The sequence below is a fragment of the Macrobrachium nipponense genome, chromosome 2 (genome assembly GCF_015104395.2).
Source record: "Macrobrachium nipponense isolate FS-2020 chromosome 2, ASM1510439v2, whole genome shotgun sequence".
Lineage (NCBI taxonomy): Eukaryota > Metazoa > Arthropoda > Malacostraca > Decapoda > Palaemonidae > Macrobrachium > Macrobrachium nipponense.
This window is the reverse complement of record NC_087201.1, coordinates 22,770,221-22,786,544: the sequence shown is the minus strand read 5'-3', so window position 1 is coordinate 22,786,544 and position 16,324 is coordinate 22,770,221. Positions and strand designations below refer to the sequence as shown.

At 38.6% G+C, this 16,324-nt stretch overlaps 1 protein-coding gene across 1 annotated transcript in view; it reads left to right on the top strand.

The window, feature by feature from the left end:
- LOC135220482 (dnaJ homolog subfamily C member 9-like) overlaps positions 1-15,617 on the top strand; it is a 187,193-nt gene extending 171,576 nt beyond the window's left edge. Inside the window, exon 6 of the mRNA XM_064257610.1 lies at positions 8,672-15,617. Within this exon, the coding sequence (XP_064113680.1) occupies positions 8,672-8,866 (195 nt within the window). The 3' untranslated portion in view covers positions 8,867-15,617. The remainder of the gene's footprint in view (positions 1-8,671) is intronic.
- The last annotated feature ends 707 nt before the right edge of the window (positions 15,618-16,324 follow it).

The following is a 16,324-nucleotide window of genomic DNA, read 5'->3' as shown; positions in this document are numbered from 1 at the left end:
ACTGTTAAGTCTAGGAGTAAGTTTTTTAGTAACAATTTTGAGTCTGACATTGACTGTGTCTAGTGCATTGGCAGGGACAGTGTCATCTTGGCTCCCCCGGCTAACAGGGTTGGTAGTTCGGGGGCTTTCCAGATGTTTTTGATTTGTTAGTTCTTACTGGCGTCGCAACGGCGATGTTATTGACGCCAGGGTTTCCAGATGAGGACTGATATCCCATGATTTTTAAGGATTTTGTCCTCTGTCTCCTGCATTTGCTTCTTGGTCCTCCATGGACACCGTTAGATCATGGTTGCATAAAGACAGGTATGGTAGGTCTAGATCTTTTGTATGAATCCATTGTCCCACGGTTATTTTAACGATCTGTCCGAGCCAGATAACTGATTACATTCTGCAGTAAGTGCTGCCGTGGCACATGGGCAATCAGGTAGTATTCATTTGCACCAGTTCTCCCCTTCGATCTTTGATTTTCCAAATTTTGTTTTTGACAAGGGCACTGTTATGTCTGTGTCTTGGCTTATGTGGCTTGTATGCACTGCCTTTCAAGCACAGGCTAGACAAGCCAGATTTTTGCATGCTCCAGTTAGTCTGTTGATTTCCACTAGGCATCGAGTCCACATACAGTTCTGCACATGTTGAGCTTTGTGAGGTGTCGTTGAGTTTATGCAAGGCTTTATCGAGTTTGCACTAGGATCAGCAATTCTGCATGGGCATCAGTGAGTCCACACAGGTGGCAGTGAGTCTGCACGAGCATCAGTGAGTCCCCATGAGGCCTTAGTGAATCTGCATGAGGCATCTGTGAGCAAGGCATCAACGGGTCCGCACAGGGCACCAGCAAGTCCACACTGAGAGGGTTTCGAATTTCCAGTTTCTGCTGAATGGATTATGAGAACTTTCATACCTAGTCTTGTGAAACCATCTGGTTCTGGGGATACTTTTGTCCTAGATGATGAGGACTTTAAGACCAGGCTCCTCCTGACAACATTGTTTCATCCCCTCCATTTTAAGGAACTGGTTCGGTTGTGCTTGACAGATATCTGTAGTTCTTCATTAAGCTATCAGATTCTGTATGTGGGAGACTTGGCTCAATGGCAAATGTTTTGCCAAAGAGAATCTCCATTTAAAAAGTCCTCTCTCTTGTCTCCCTTGCTGTCTGCCTGGAAGGATATGGTGTATCGAATAGGGTATTTTTTCCCCCTTTTCTCATGATTCAGGTTTTTTTTTCCATGTTCCAGTCAAGAGGTGCAATTGCATCTGCCAAGTGGCATTTTTTTTATTCAAGAGGTTGAGGTATGTACAAGTTTGGCTAAAGCATCTTGGCTGTGTTCTTTAGTGGATGGTGCTGAACACTGATGAACAGTGTTTGAAGGAGTTTGGTGGACTATTTCCTCCTATGGCCAGGGATCCTTTGATAAGCCCTAAGAGTTTTCGCTTCCCTAGAGAAGGCATTTCTTGATGTGATTGGTGAACTGTGTGTTCTCACCTGGTTCTTTCAGTCTCCCTCCATAGCAGATAGTCATGGGTTTTAGTTCAGTTGGGAAGGTAATTGATGACAAGCTGTCCATGCCTATAGCTACAGAGATGGAGAAAACTGAAATAGTACTTTTCTTCACCAGTCCCAGGCCAATAAAGGAAGTCGCCTTCTCTTCCTCTTATTATAAATTATCAATAGTCTTCTTTTGGCGGCAAGTATCCAGATCTCATTCTGCCAAAAGGGGATGTGTAATTCCTTCACCAATATCAAGAGTCCTAAGACTGATAAAGAATAGCTCTTAGAGCCTTCAGATGCCCGTGGGTGGCAGGTTGGGCCACTTCACTCAAGTGTGGGAACACTCAGATGGGATTGCTGGTACAAGAGTTCTTTGGGAAGGTTATTCCATTTATTTCAGGAATTCATCACCTCTTCAACATCTTGTAACCTTTAATTCATACAGAGCAACCCAGAGAAAAGGCAGGTGTTGAGTCAGGAAGTCTTTTCTCCATTAGAGAAGGCAGTATTAAAGGAAGTCCTGGCTACTTTGCCAGGCTTTTTACAAGCTATTCCTAATTCCAATAACACAGAAGTAAGAGGCCAGTCCTAGACATATCCAGGCTCAACCTCTGTGTCCAACTGTTCCCCTTTTTTCCATGGACTCATCTTCCACCTCTTTAACCCCGGTGAAGAAAGGTACAGGAAGTTGCCGGTTATTGACAGGGATTCTGTTCCCATGGCTTGACGATAGGCAAAAATCCCCGATAACCAAAAATTGGCAATTTTAGGCGCTTATAGGTGCCAATAACCAGTTATGGGGCATCTATTAGGTATGTATCGGGCCCAGTACCCAATTATCGGCTCAGATAACTGGAAGTCGATGTAATTTGGTGTCGAAAATCACTGATTTTCGCGTGCCAGACAAGTGTCATGAAACTGAATCACCGATAACTGACACTGCTGATAACTGGGGACTGCCTGTACATGGATACTTACGGTAGACAGGTAAGGTGCTTACTTTCTTGTCCCTACAGTCATACCTGGAACTTACACGTGGTTAGGTTCCAGACCCCCTTGCGCAAGGGGAATTTTCACATAAGTTTGGCATGGTCTCTAAAAATGCTAACAAATGCTTATACCAAGAATTTGAGCACAAATATAACCCCTAAACATACTCTGTAAGTATTAAACTTAACTTTTAAATTAAATTAAAGTCACTGTAATTTCATTTAAAAGTTAGCTTAATACAATACCCTTTAAAAAAAGAAATAAATGGTTGGTAAAGAGATGTGAAGAATACATACGTACTATTTCTCTTTCCCCCTTCCAACCAATCTATATTTAGACGTCTTCTCAACCTCGTTTTTAAGAACTTCTTTATTCTGCCTATTTCTCTTGAGAGAGAGAGAGAGAGAGAGAGAGAGAGAGAGAGAGAGAGAGAGAGAGAGAGAGAGAGAGAGAGAGAGAGATATTCCTGTTAATTACAACACCCCCATCCAGTCACATTAAACTGACATATAGTAGTGCCTCAGGTTACGAAATGAATCCATTCCGAAGCAGCCTTCGTAACCTGATTTTTTTTGTGTCTTGAACTACGTTTTACATGTAAATTGCCTAATTCGTTCCAAGCCCTACAAAAACACCACAGTAAATTTTATAATAAAGCTAAATTGACCAATAAACAGTGAAATACATCAATTTGGACCGTTCAATACCTAACCTAACTGTGACTTTACCTGTAAATAATGTGTATTAGTGTACAGGGTACAAGAAATACTATACGTACGTATGTAGTAAAAGGTGGATCCTTACTTTTCAAGTTAGGCGATGTCCGAAAGTGGCGACAGAGGAGGAGGACAAATGGCAGAAAACATGAACACTTATTTTTACGAAACACATTTAAAAAATGGCAGAAAACATTAACACTAAACTTTATGAAACACATCAACAAAATTGCAGAAAACACAACACTTCTTGATTATCTCCATCTTCGTCTCCGTGAACTTCAGCAACATTCTTGGGATTCTGGCTAATAACATAATTAAGTTCACACACAACATGATAAAGTAACTTACAGTACAACGAAAGCAAAATCACTAACAAATTTATGTTAACAAACAAAATCTATGAGAATGAACGAATTCCAGGTGTTTATGATAACACTGCCGCAAAGAAATGGTCAAGGAATACCTTTATATAGAGGCATGATGGGATAGATGCTGACCAATAGGAGAGCAGGATCTTATGGCGGTGACTAGCATCAGGAACCAATGGGAGAGCGGGAGGATGGTGGCAAGTCTACCGAGTTGGCGGCGCGAGAGTTTTGAAATTGTCCTCGGCTGCCCGGGCAAATCTCAGACTACAGTACATACACCCTTTCGCAACCTGAATTATTTTCGTACATAGAAGCAAAAAAATCTTCATCCTTTCCTTTGTAACCTGGATTTTTCGTATGTAGGGGCATGACTGTATTTGACAGCTCTGGCTTCGAGCTTCTCTTCACTGAGTTGCAATTACAGCAGTTGTTATTATATTGTTCTTACTTCTATTGAAAATAATGGCTGGTTCAGCAGCGTTAATTTTATACAGGACTCTTAAGTCTCCTTATTGTTGATTTTTCAGTATTACTTAGACTGGCAAGCAATGTGCCAATGGAGGACATGTCAGAAATGGTGGATTCAAGGGACAATTATTATTCTGCATAAGAAATACATCAATCTTGTTTTTCTCTCTCTCTCTCTCACTATTTCTTGCTTTTTCTTTATATTTTCTCACAGCATTTCGACTCAGGCTCTGCTGGGCATCTTGAAGGCGAAGGTTAGAGTTGGACTGATGGTGTTAGGAGTCATGCAGTGTTTTATACCAGGTGGTCCCAGTGGAGTGCAACGGGATGTTGTCTTGATTGCTGTGTGCTCAGGACTGACGTCTGCTATTGGCTGCCTACTTGCTGCCTCAAAACAGTTGCTGGAGTTGATGGTTTCTCTGGCGTAGCTTTCATGATCGTCTCAGCACTCGGTTGATGTCATAGGGAGCTGCATTTTCATTGGCTCTTTGCTCTATGACGTCATTCCTGGTGTTGCTGTCGGTGTGTCCTTCATTGGGGGGTCATCTTCAGGAATATTGACGGTATTATTGCTAGTATTATTTGTATTATTGGTCCTTGGGTCAGGTTCCGCCTTAAGCTCGTGGGAAGGAGGAAGGCGTCTTGTGTCATATTTAGGAAGTAGTTGTTGTTTTTTTTTTTTCTCTCTCCAGCAAGTGCAGACATCTTGGGTAAGGGGTGCTTCCGAGGACTGCAGGTGAGGAATGGTTACTCCTCATAAGAAGGCCATGCCATTCTCCCGTTCTTGTAATAAATTACAAGGCTTATTTATCTTCTGCCCTCCTCTGTCGTGGTGATGTACTCCAAAATGATTTTCTTCATAGCTTCTCCCTCCTCTCAATACTTGGAGTGCATGAAGACCTTGTAATAGTTTGATGGTTTCTTGCGGTGGGGTGGTGCGGCATAGCAAGAGTACCATTTGTTGAGTTCTGTTTTGATTACACACCCTTATCAGCCACACCAGACTCCTTCCCAGGAAAGTATGGTCAACAATACTATGTTTCCTCGGAAGCGCCCCTGACCCGAGATATCTGCGCGTGCTGGAGTGCTACTCATTTTGGAAAAAAAGCTCTCCCAGAACACAACACAAGAAGCCTTCTCCTTTCCATGAACTTAAAGCAGAACCTGTCTCAAGGAAATGGTATTAACAAATGATACCAGCAATAATACCGCCAATATTCACAAAGATCCGACGTTGCCCTCCATGAAGGAAACACTGACAACACCAGGAATGACATCATAGAGCGAAGACCAATGAAATTGGAGCTCTCCATGACATCAACTGAGTGCTGAGACTATCATCAAGGCTACGCCAGAGAACCATGAACTCCAGCAACTGTCTTGAGGCAGCAAGTAAGCAGACAGTGCTGAGCATGCACCCAATCAAAAATCAAACATTCCGTTGCACCCTGCTGTCGCCACTGGGTAAACACTACAGGACTCCTAACAGCATCAGTTCAACTCCAACCTGCACCTGGAAGATGACCAGCAGAGCCTGAGTTGAAACGCTGTGAGAAAATAAGAAAGAGTGACAGATAGAGTGAGAGAAATAAGATTGGTGTATTTCTCATGCAGAATAATAATTGTCCCATGAATCCACTGCTTTTGACTTGTCCTCCATTGGCACAGGGAATTGCCTGTACTGAAAAATCAACAATAAGGAGACTTGAGAAAGTCCTGTATAAAATTAACGCAGCTGAATTAGCCATTATTTTCAATATAAGTTGTTTAAAAGGTCTACTTCCCAACTATTATTATTATTATATGGGGAAAGACCATATCAATGTTGAACTTTTTATTTTTTTCCTGCGCTCAAAGCTTTTGCTAGGGTGCTATCTCCTTGAATGGCTCCACTTCTTAAGAGTAAAGTACTTCTGTACCTAGACAACTGGATTATCTTTGTAAAGTCCAGGAAGGATTGCTTGAGGGCAAGAGAGCTTGTAATGGGCTTGGCAAAACCCCTAGGCTTACTAATAAATACCACAAAGCCATCTGTGGAACCTAAACAAAGAGTGAACAATCTGGGTGTGGTGATTGATTCAGTTTTTTTTCAAAGTGATTCCGACACCAGCTCAAGTAGACCATCTATTAATCATGAGATTTCTCCTCCTTAGTAAGCATGCCAGCTAATGCTGGTTGCATCTCTTGGGGCACATCCTCTCAGGAGAAGCTCATTCCAGGTGCTCAACTTTGATGATACTTCAGTTGCACTTGAGAGGCACTGGCACAGAAGAAGAGCCTCAGCCAGACAATGAGTTAGAGCCATGGAACATAGATCTGATCCCTTCCAGATGTTTGTGGCTGTTCATAGTGTTGTGCTTCTTGCAGGGAAGTCCATAGAGCCCCCGAGCCCAGACCTCTCACTGTATTCAGTCGCCTCAGACGGGAGCCGGGTGTGGTTATTGGGAACCAAACCACTTTAGGTGTGTGATTACCAGCAGAAGCAAGTTTTCACATTAACCCTCTTGTGATCTGATGACGTTTAGCGCTTTAATAATTTTTTTTCTGTAAGTGGACAGATGACGCGCTGGGCGCGTCATATGTAAGTTATTTTCGGGGGGGGGGAAAAACATGTCAATCATGGAAAATGTTGTGGATGCTAATGGGTCGACAGATGATGAATCTCGAAGTAAATGCAAACCCGATGCCACTAACTTACTTAGCTACAATACAAAACGTTAACATAAGTAGTTTGGAAAATCTGAAAATTGCACTTCGTAAAAAATTTGCGTTTTTTTAATCAATTACGGCTCATTAGCAAACACATTTATAGCAAAATTATTGCTTCCATGTGAAAGATCAAACATCTCTTCATAATTTAGGTTTAAGACAAACTCCCCAAACCTAATTATTATATTTTTCATGATTATTTGCAAAAAGTCTCTGCTGATGATGCTGATAAAGCCATGTATTCAGAAAGTGTCACTGGTGGTAGTACACATAGCTCCAGACTACATAGCTCCAGAATTATTAGTGAAATATCCATGAGTTAAAAGACAGGAAAATATATGTCAAAAAGACTGACAGATTGATAATCGTCAGAAGGACAATAGCACCATACTCTTGTTTTTTTCCATCTTCCATCTGCCTGTGGTGGTCGCTCGTGGTAACACTGCGTCCCAGGCTTTAAACAGTTACGACATGTCTAAGTTTTAGGTAAATAAAAGGATATCTGGGTATACATTTGCAACTGAAAAGTGTTTTAATAATTTATTGTATGCGAATTACACCGTTAATATTCAAAATAGGATATTATTTAAAGCCTGGGACGCAGTGTTACCATGCGCGACCACCACAGGCGGATGGACAGATGGAAAAAAACAGAGAATAGGTATAGTAATTGTTTGATGTCATGAATAAGAAGTTTGAGGGGGATGATTTGATTGATATGCCAGAAGATGAAAGAACTTGATTATACTTATGGAAGAATATGTACAAAATTTTCTAATTGAATATACTTATGAAAGAAAGAATATGTACACAATTTTTTAATTAAAGTGAAAAATTAAAATATAGATGGAAGAAACAAGTTATGATGCTCTGTATATCCTGGCTTGACCTTCAAGACACCCTGATTTTGATTGGCAAAATTTTGAAAAGAAAAATAAAAATAAGGTGGCAACACTCATGAGTTGATAGCCTTATTTTGGTTGGTATATGCGCACATTCAACCATTTCATTGTGTTATGTACTGTGACTGCAGCATATATAAATTAAATACAGGCAGTCCAAATAGCAGAGTTTCGATTAATGGTGGTTTTCGCTTATCGGTTAATGGTGATTTTTGCTTATCGCCAACCATCTGAGAACGGAACCCCCGCCAATACTTTTTTTCAGTTTATTTTAAACATATATTTTGTTTTATGTTTTTTAATTTTAATATTTTGTTTTATGTTTTAATTTTAAATAAGCGTTTCTGCAGTTTATGTACCACCATACTGAAAAATTTGAACAGTATACAGTGTAAATTACCCAGCTGTGTTGTGTCTAAGGTTTCATTCCAGCAGTGCCTTGGTGTGGGCAAATAGATGGGCTGTATACAGCAAGTGTGTTACTATTGTAAGGTTTAGATAGTATTGGATGTAGGCTATTCAGTAAGGTTTTTAATCTCAAACTAAGGAAATTAAACAATACATACGAGAGAATACCTCTAATACTTAAGAGAGACTACTATTAGAAATACAGAATATTTTATTGAACAGGTACACTATTAAAATATGGCACAAACATGGCATCCCAAATAGGAAAAAAGGAAGAAAATGAAATCCACATGGATGTTACATATGATAAAAACATAGATGCTACATATAAAAACAATCTTCAAATCAGAACACTTTTTGCACATTGTAACCCAGTATAAAAAAAGTGGTGTGCTTTTTTAAAAATTAACTTAATAAAACAACAAATTACATAAATAGAATACCCATACTGGTTATGATTGACTTCCTCTTGTAAGATTTATCGGTAAATTGTTTTCCTCTTGCAAGATTTACCAGAAAACCCTTTTTGAATGATAATACGTAAAGCAATGCACACCCTTGATGACTGGCTGTACGTATAATCTTCTGTGGTTCCTAACTTTGTATTCTTTTATTACTCAGGCTGCAGCAGAGGCAAAGGAAGCACAGCAAATGAAAAAGGAGCTTGGTTTGGGTGATGATATGGATAGTCTTAAAGCACTGATTCAGAAACGAAACAAAGGCAGAGAGGAAGAGATGGACTCTTTTCTGGATAACCTTGCTGCTAAGTATGGTGGGGGAAGTGGAAAGAAGAAAGGTAGTAAGAAAGGGAAATAATTTTTATACTTTACTCCAAAATTCACTGTATTAAGAATTACTAGCGTTATTTTATTTTGTTATTTAGATGTGATGGTAGGAACTTCTTTTATTGTGTAATTAAATGTGATGATAGAAACCTATGATATTTATTTTGGTATTCCATGTTCATTATACGTACTCTGTTCACCTAATTCTAATAATTGGAACCCAGAATGTTTGATCAAGACTGCACATTGGTTAATGAAACACTGATGAGTGGTGAACATGCAGCTGCTCATACTTTTCACTTTATAATGTATATTATTTATATGTTCCTTTGTAAATGCAAACCATTGCCTTAGATAGGAGGAACATTCCTTGCTGTTAGGTGGAATTAGTTGTTGAAACTTAATAAGAACAGTAATTATTAATGGTTGCCACCACTGAGGAGCTATTCTTCAGCTGCCATCAAGTGAGAATATCTTGTAGCTCTGTTGCTGACTACTAAGTTGGAGCTTGTTTTCTTTATCTGGGAAAGTGTTAAGGGCCGAAAGGGCCTGGGTGAGTTTCTGTGGTTCTTCGTGCCCTGCATTTAGGTGAATCCCCACCATTATTGTTTCTTTTTAAGAGTAATTGCCCCCCAACTCTCCAAATGTTTACATTTGCTGTAGGTAAAGGTGACACAGATCTCACCAAGTAAGCTTCTTACATCAGGTTGACTCTTGTTTCCCAGGCATAGGGAGTGCTCACCAGTGATGCTTCTCCTAAAGTATGTATGATAGAATCAGTGCTACCTTTTTACTTTTATGTGTATGATCCTTTGTGCACTTACAGACAGGGTTCGCATGCAATGGGTTTCAATTGTGTGGTGCTCTTTGGTACTTGAACACACTTGTGTCACCCTGGTATACTAGTGGTCTAGTTGCACCCCAGTATACTAGTGGTCAACAAGACTTTGGAGTTTCATTCATGACATAGTGCCATGCCCACTCGTCAGGTCTCTACTAATTTGTTTTCACTGAACATAGGGAGTTCCATTTGACAGATAACCACAGCTGGGAACTGTTCCATGGTCAGGTTAGCTTTGGCTCGGCGTGATTGCTCGTTACTGGTGGTACTTATTGTTGTACCCCTGTAATATGAGCGGACATGCAGTGCTTCCCCATAGCTCACTTGGTAGTCATTGTTACCCTCTTGGTTGGGGTGCAAGTGGGACCATGTTGTCCAGTTACAGAGAGGATATTGTTGCTAGTTATTTATTGTATGGAACCCATAAATTCAAGAACAATTTGTTTGCACACCATTTAGTGTTGTAGTACATTTGGAACTCCTGATGTCTACAAGCCTGAAATAGTAGGAGAGGGTTCACTATATCTTTGTAAGCCATGCACATGTTATTTGGCCAACTTTTGGTATGTTCCAAGTTTGTTCAAGCCAATTTGTAGTTACTCATTAACACATGCATTGGCAGTGTGTAGTTTGGTTTCAACTGATCATAGTCTAAAGGATACAAACCAAGATTTCGAGAGGTTAGAAGTTAAACTACAATTGTTATTATTCAAAATTTTGTAGGATTTGGACCATAATTTTGATTAGTTGTGACTACATAAAATTATTTTTTAATGATTGGTGCTGCTAAGTCTAGCTGTTCATGCCCACAGCCTGAAATAACTCACCAGGGAGAGTAACTCTTGATTTAGGGAATTTGTAAACCTGAGGGTTTTTCTCTTTCAGAACTTCTTCAGCAGAGTTGGAACAGAATTGTTTGGCTTAATATGAAGTAAATGATTTTGGGGAAAGTTGCCACTGTCCCTTTGTGTAACCCTAATTGTTGATGGAACATTCTCTAGGGTTTACTCAGGAGGTGAGGAAGTTGTTCTGAAAGCTGTGGTTGCTGCTAGCCTGTGGTTAACAGTCTGTTTTAAGGATCATAGTGTTCCCAGCTAACCACAAATCAAGCAAACTTCTTCATTGCTGGATGACCAGAGCCTCCTCATGGGAATTACACCTGAACTCTCCACCTCTTGAAGTGTTAATTCTGGCATCCTTTGAGGTATAGTTGGTACAGATAGAGAATGCATGCTTGCATTTTATCTGACTTTGGGATGTTAATTAACTGGGAGAAGCCAGATCTTTTGTGTCTGCTAGTTTGGTTTTGCTGATCTCCTTGCCCACCTATTGTTACAGAACTCTTGTTCTGCATGGACTTCTCCCTTGCACTAGCTTTAGTGGTAACTGAAATGGCATTGATCAGCTCCAAGTGATCCTACCTCCCAGCTTGTGCCGTTAGCATAGATATGAGAGAGCATCTCACAGAGTTGCTGGATGACAAGAACCTCCTCATGGGAGTTTTCTTCCTGAACTCAGCTCCTTCCAAAGTGTGTCTACTCAGACACATTGGGGGAGAGTTAGGGTGTTCACCTTAATGACCTGTTTGCCTCAGGTATGCGGGTGAAGGACATACCTTATCTGCACATCTATATTTCAAGAGGCAAGCAGCACCACTAGCCCTGCAAACATTCCAGGCTTGTTTGATGGGTTACTCCATTGTGTTGGTAAGTGGATGTCTGGTATTCCTTCATCTTTGACAGTTGGAAAAGTAAATCAAGAGTGGATAGTTTGCCACTGGCATCCAGGTACATTTCAAGGGGATGTAGGGGCAAATAGTACTTACTTCCTTTCATAGATACAGTTGGTCCCCGGTATTCGTGGTGGACGTGTACCACAAACAAATACTTAAAACCCCTTTAAAAATGCTTAGAACTGTTTTGATAGTTCAAAAAGAAAAAAAAAGGTGCACTGTCATGAAAATGATGTGCAAAAATAGTTATTAGTGAATATTTCTCTGTGAAAAATACAGAGAATAGAGAAATCCGCTAATAGGTGAGTCCACGAATTGCAAGACCGCAAATAGCAGGAGTTGACTGTATACAGATCGGAGCCTATTATCATATTACCCACATCAACCACCTTATATTGTTCTTGATGGCGAGGAAAAAAGTGGCTCAGTGATTTCAGGTTAGTGAGAGTAGTATTCCCTTCTCACCCCCATCACCCAACAGTTAACTACCTTATTAAAAGGTTTCAACAACTAATTCCAGCTTGCAATGAGGAATGCTCCTCCTTACTAGGTTCTGGTTTGTATACCTGGAAAATTTGTTAGTCTGCCTATCCATTGAAATGACATAAACCATGGAGATTCATAGGTTAAATATACAAAAGGATAACCTGTTCCATGTAGTGTGCCCTTCCTAGCTAAATAAGGTCAGTGACTCCTGCTATTGCCTATTGGTTTGTAACTAAGGTCATCCACCAGGCATGCAGGGTTGAAACCAAAGAAACAGGAACACTCAGTGCCATTAACCTTATCTGTCATCCTGCTGTTAATGATTTTTGTTGAAAGGCCACAATTTTTTATTGGATCTAACCTTTACCCAGAGAGATTTCATCCTTTGAAGCAACAAATACTTGTACCTGAGCTTGGGGCGTGAATTGAGGTACTACTACTAGCTGGGCCAGCTGGAGGTTGGACCCCAGGTAGGAGATGAGTGAAGATGGGGAAGACATGAAAAACATGAGTGCCAGAATTTTGCTGAGGCTCTTTGCCTCATGCACGTTGGAGTGGGATAAATGTCAAATTTTTTTTAGTAATGGAAAGACAGTCTGCAGAGAACAGCTATGTCTTGCCTCCCTCTAAGCAGGATTTCATTGGTAAATGATTGATTTCTTAATGTTTTGATCCCATAATGAGTGTTCCAGAGTGAATGAAAAATCTTTTGCCTGAAGAGATATTATCACGGATGATGACCACAAAACTCAGAGTAACAGCTCAGAAGCCTCTTACAGAAACTGAGGGAGATTTATCCGATTCCGAAGAAAACCATAATACAGATTCGAGCAACGCATTGCCAGTAGACTGGGTAGTAACCGATAAGGAGGAGTCCATTCATTTTTTGTTTGCCCAAAGGTGTGAAACATATTGTTCAGGGTAAGGGAAACCCTGTGGGGTTTTTATGTATAAGTTTTTTTTATGACTAAGTTATGAGGCACATTGTAACAGCAATGAACACATGAGCCAACCAGTTTCTACATGAATATATAGAAAGTTTGCCTACAATATCACATGTACTAAAACGGTATGATACAAATGTAAATGAAATTAAACCATTCACTGCTCTACTGGCTCTTAAGTTTCAGGGAATGGCATACGACAGGACAATTTTTTCCTTTTTTGTTTCATGCTTTTAATCTTTAGGATATAAAAATAGGAAAAAAATATTTCATCTTTTTTTATTCTACATTATTTAATATCCTTACTTTACACACAAAACAATGTGAGAGTATAAAAGAGCAAATAAAAAGGCAGAGGAATGAGCTTCAGTGTAAATGTGTCTGCTTAGGGGTTTTCAACTGCAAAGTTACTTGTGGTCACATAATGACCTGTAAATCTCAATGATGCTTTGAAATTATACTAAGATGGGACTATGACTTACGTTTCTCTCTCTCTCTTTTGTTGGATAGACCTGTAAGGACGTTATTACACAGTTTTTATCCTTTCATTCCAAGTGAACAGTATCATAAAATATTAAGAAATATTTAAGATTGAATTGATTTAGCTTCTCGATGCATCTAACTGTACGGAAACGGCAGATGGCCATCAGAATAAGGCCGAGATGTTACGGCAGTCTTGAATGGTGCAGGTGTAGCCCAGATGAACTGTACAAGATTGTTTCTAGTTATTTGATTATTTATGAATAATAGCTAGCCTTAAATTCTGGGTGAAATATATAATATACTGGGTTTGCAACATTTTTCTGTGATCATTCCATTACTGCAAAAGGGTAATGTGACAGTGATTTCAAGAACTTTACGTAAAGGAATTTAACAGATAGTTTGGATTCAGAAAGCATTGATTGTATGACTAGAGCAGAGATTTTCACGTTATTCAGTACAGTGTTCCCCCATATTTGTGGATATTTCTCGTAGAAAAATACTGCGACTTGGCGAATTTTCTGCGAAGACTGGGGGTATATGTTCCAGAGAGAAATCTACGAATATGGGGGTTCACTAGTTTTCTTGTAACCAAAGTTACTTCATACTTCTTACATGATGGGATTAGCAGAGCATTTTTAAGTTTATGTGTATTAAAAAAACTAGCAATTGCTTGTATGTGTAAATTTCATTAAAAAATAAATGCCAATTGGCTTATGATGGTCAAGACCGACACTTGAAAACATTAGCAGATGATTTGGACATGCCTTGCTAAGTTCAAAATTTATTGATTGAATTGGTACTTTATGAATACACACCATGTGAGAAAACTTTATTCAGGTACCAGAATAGAAAGTATCCCCAGAGTGCAGGTTGCATTTTATTTTTGTATGTTCTAAAATTATGATGATGTAATTAAGATGGTGACCTGTTTTGTATGTTGCCTCATAAATGAAACAATAGTTGTGTTCTTTATGCACAAATATTTTTTTACATTTATTTTATTTGTCTTTGGTAGCTATAAACATTTTGCTGTAATATATGTTTGTTTTCTGGAGGAATCAAAAGATTTGATATATAAAAAGCTGCAGTTAGTATTAGTGCCCTGAAGTTTCCACATCCTAAACATTTTGCGTTGCTTTACATTTGTGTTTTTAGCAATAACATTTTAATGTTTTAGTCTTGTGGGTATGTAAAGTGATAATTTATTTTAGGAAAATTTTGAACATTATCGTCTTCTGGTTTAGTCGCATTTGACCATAGTTATATTTTTTATAAAAAAGTTGAGCCAACTCTGTGAGAACAGAATTTTTTCTGTGTGTGCTTAAATGGATTTTTAAATTGGACTAATTTAATTAATATATTGTTATTCACTGGTTCCATGCAACGTAAAAACACCATACAAACAAACAAACACAATATATTGTTATTTGCTATTAATTTTGTTAAACTATACAGGCAGTCACTGGCTTACAACGGGGGTTTCGTTCTTGAGACGTGCTGTAAGCCAAAAATCTTCAAAAATCCTAAGCAAACCTTACTTATAATGGTTTGGGTGTATTAAAAACTATTTAAACTGCTTTTTTATTGCATTTTTCATAAAAAATCTTCAAATATGATTATTTTGCATTTTTGGAGTAATATTTCTTCCGTCAGATCGGCATCGTAAGCGGCGAAACCTTGGAACACGAGTCGTAAACCTTGAAATAATTTCTGATGAATATAATTGAATTTTTCTCGTAAAAAAAACCCTTGAGCATTTTACCTAAGGGTAGATGTAATATTCTCTTGGAAATAACTTTCAACAAAATTGCAATTCATGATATTGGATCTTTATTAGGTTGCTTGATGGGTTATCTTTTATATTTATGCCTGCATTTGATTGTCAGTTGATTTGACCAAGTTTGACCAGATTATGTGGCCATGTTTGTTTGACGATTTGTCTAAGCAAGCTTTATTGTGTTTTTGTATTAGAAACTGTGATACTAGATGAAATGCTGTTAACATAAATGGTTAAGTTCATGGTACTTGACTGGAATTATTAAAAATTTGTTGTTTTTGGTATATAAAGCTACATACCTTTGCTTTCAGAGCTTTGTACTTGTAATTTGGAGCTTTAGCTTGATTCATATAAACTTGTTTGTGGTTTACTCTTTTTGACAAGTGTTATGTCATGTATAAAATATATTCTGATTTTAGCAATTGTTTCTGTAATTAAGAGGTGTACTATATGAAAGCCTGTGGGTGTTGAACTGTAGCAATTGTTTGTATCTTTCATCAATAAACTAAATAAATCGTTTAGTTCTACTGCTCAGTCCCTTAATATGCATTATCCAGATTTGTGCTTGCATATAATAGTTGTGTACTAGGTATTAAGGTCTCGTTCAATGAAAGTGTTTCATTTTAAAGTTACCTTGCTCAATTGTTGCCTCACACTTGGAGTAAGTCCTATGGGCCCCACACATTTAGGGTGTGAAATAACATATGTATATTAGAATATGTTGTCCCACAAGAAGTTTTAACTAGCACACTATTAGCTCTCCTCAGCTGAAAATGAAAGTGATCATTTTTTTATCATAAGTTACTGAGGTACCTGTTTTTGTGTGCTGGCTGGTGTAAACCTCCTTTTTTTCTCTCTCCCCAGAACCACCATATCAATTTCAACCAAACTTTGGGCAAAGGAAACCTTTGGGCCAGTCATGTAAGAGCTAAATCTGGTTAAATTACTTAATAATATTTTGCTAGCACAGCTGGATGGAGCAGGTAGGCAGTCAGGCATGTTCTTCTTAACCATATACATTCCAAAAATCATTACTAAGCAAAATATATGTATGAATGATTTTATTATATTCTATACTGCCTCAAGTCTACAATATAGCTAGTGTATTCCTAAAATTGCCGTAATGAAATTAGATATGTGGGCAGATTTTGTGCATAACTGTCAATAGTAGTCTGTTTTTCAAACATACATATATGGAAAATGATTGCAGTATGAAACTAAAAATG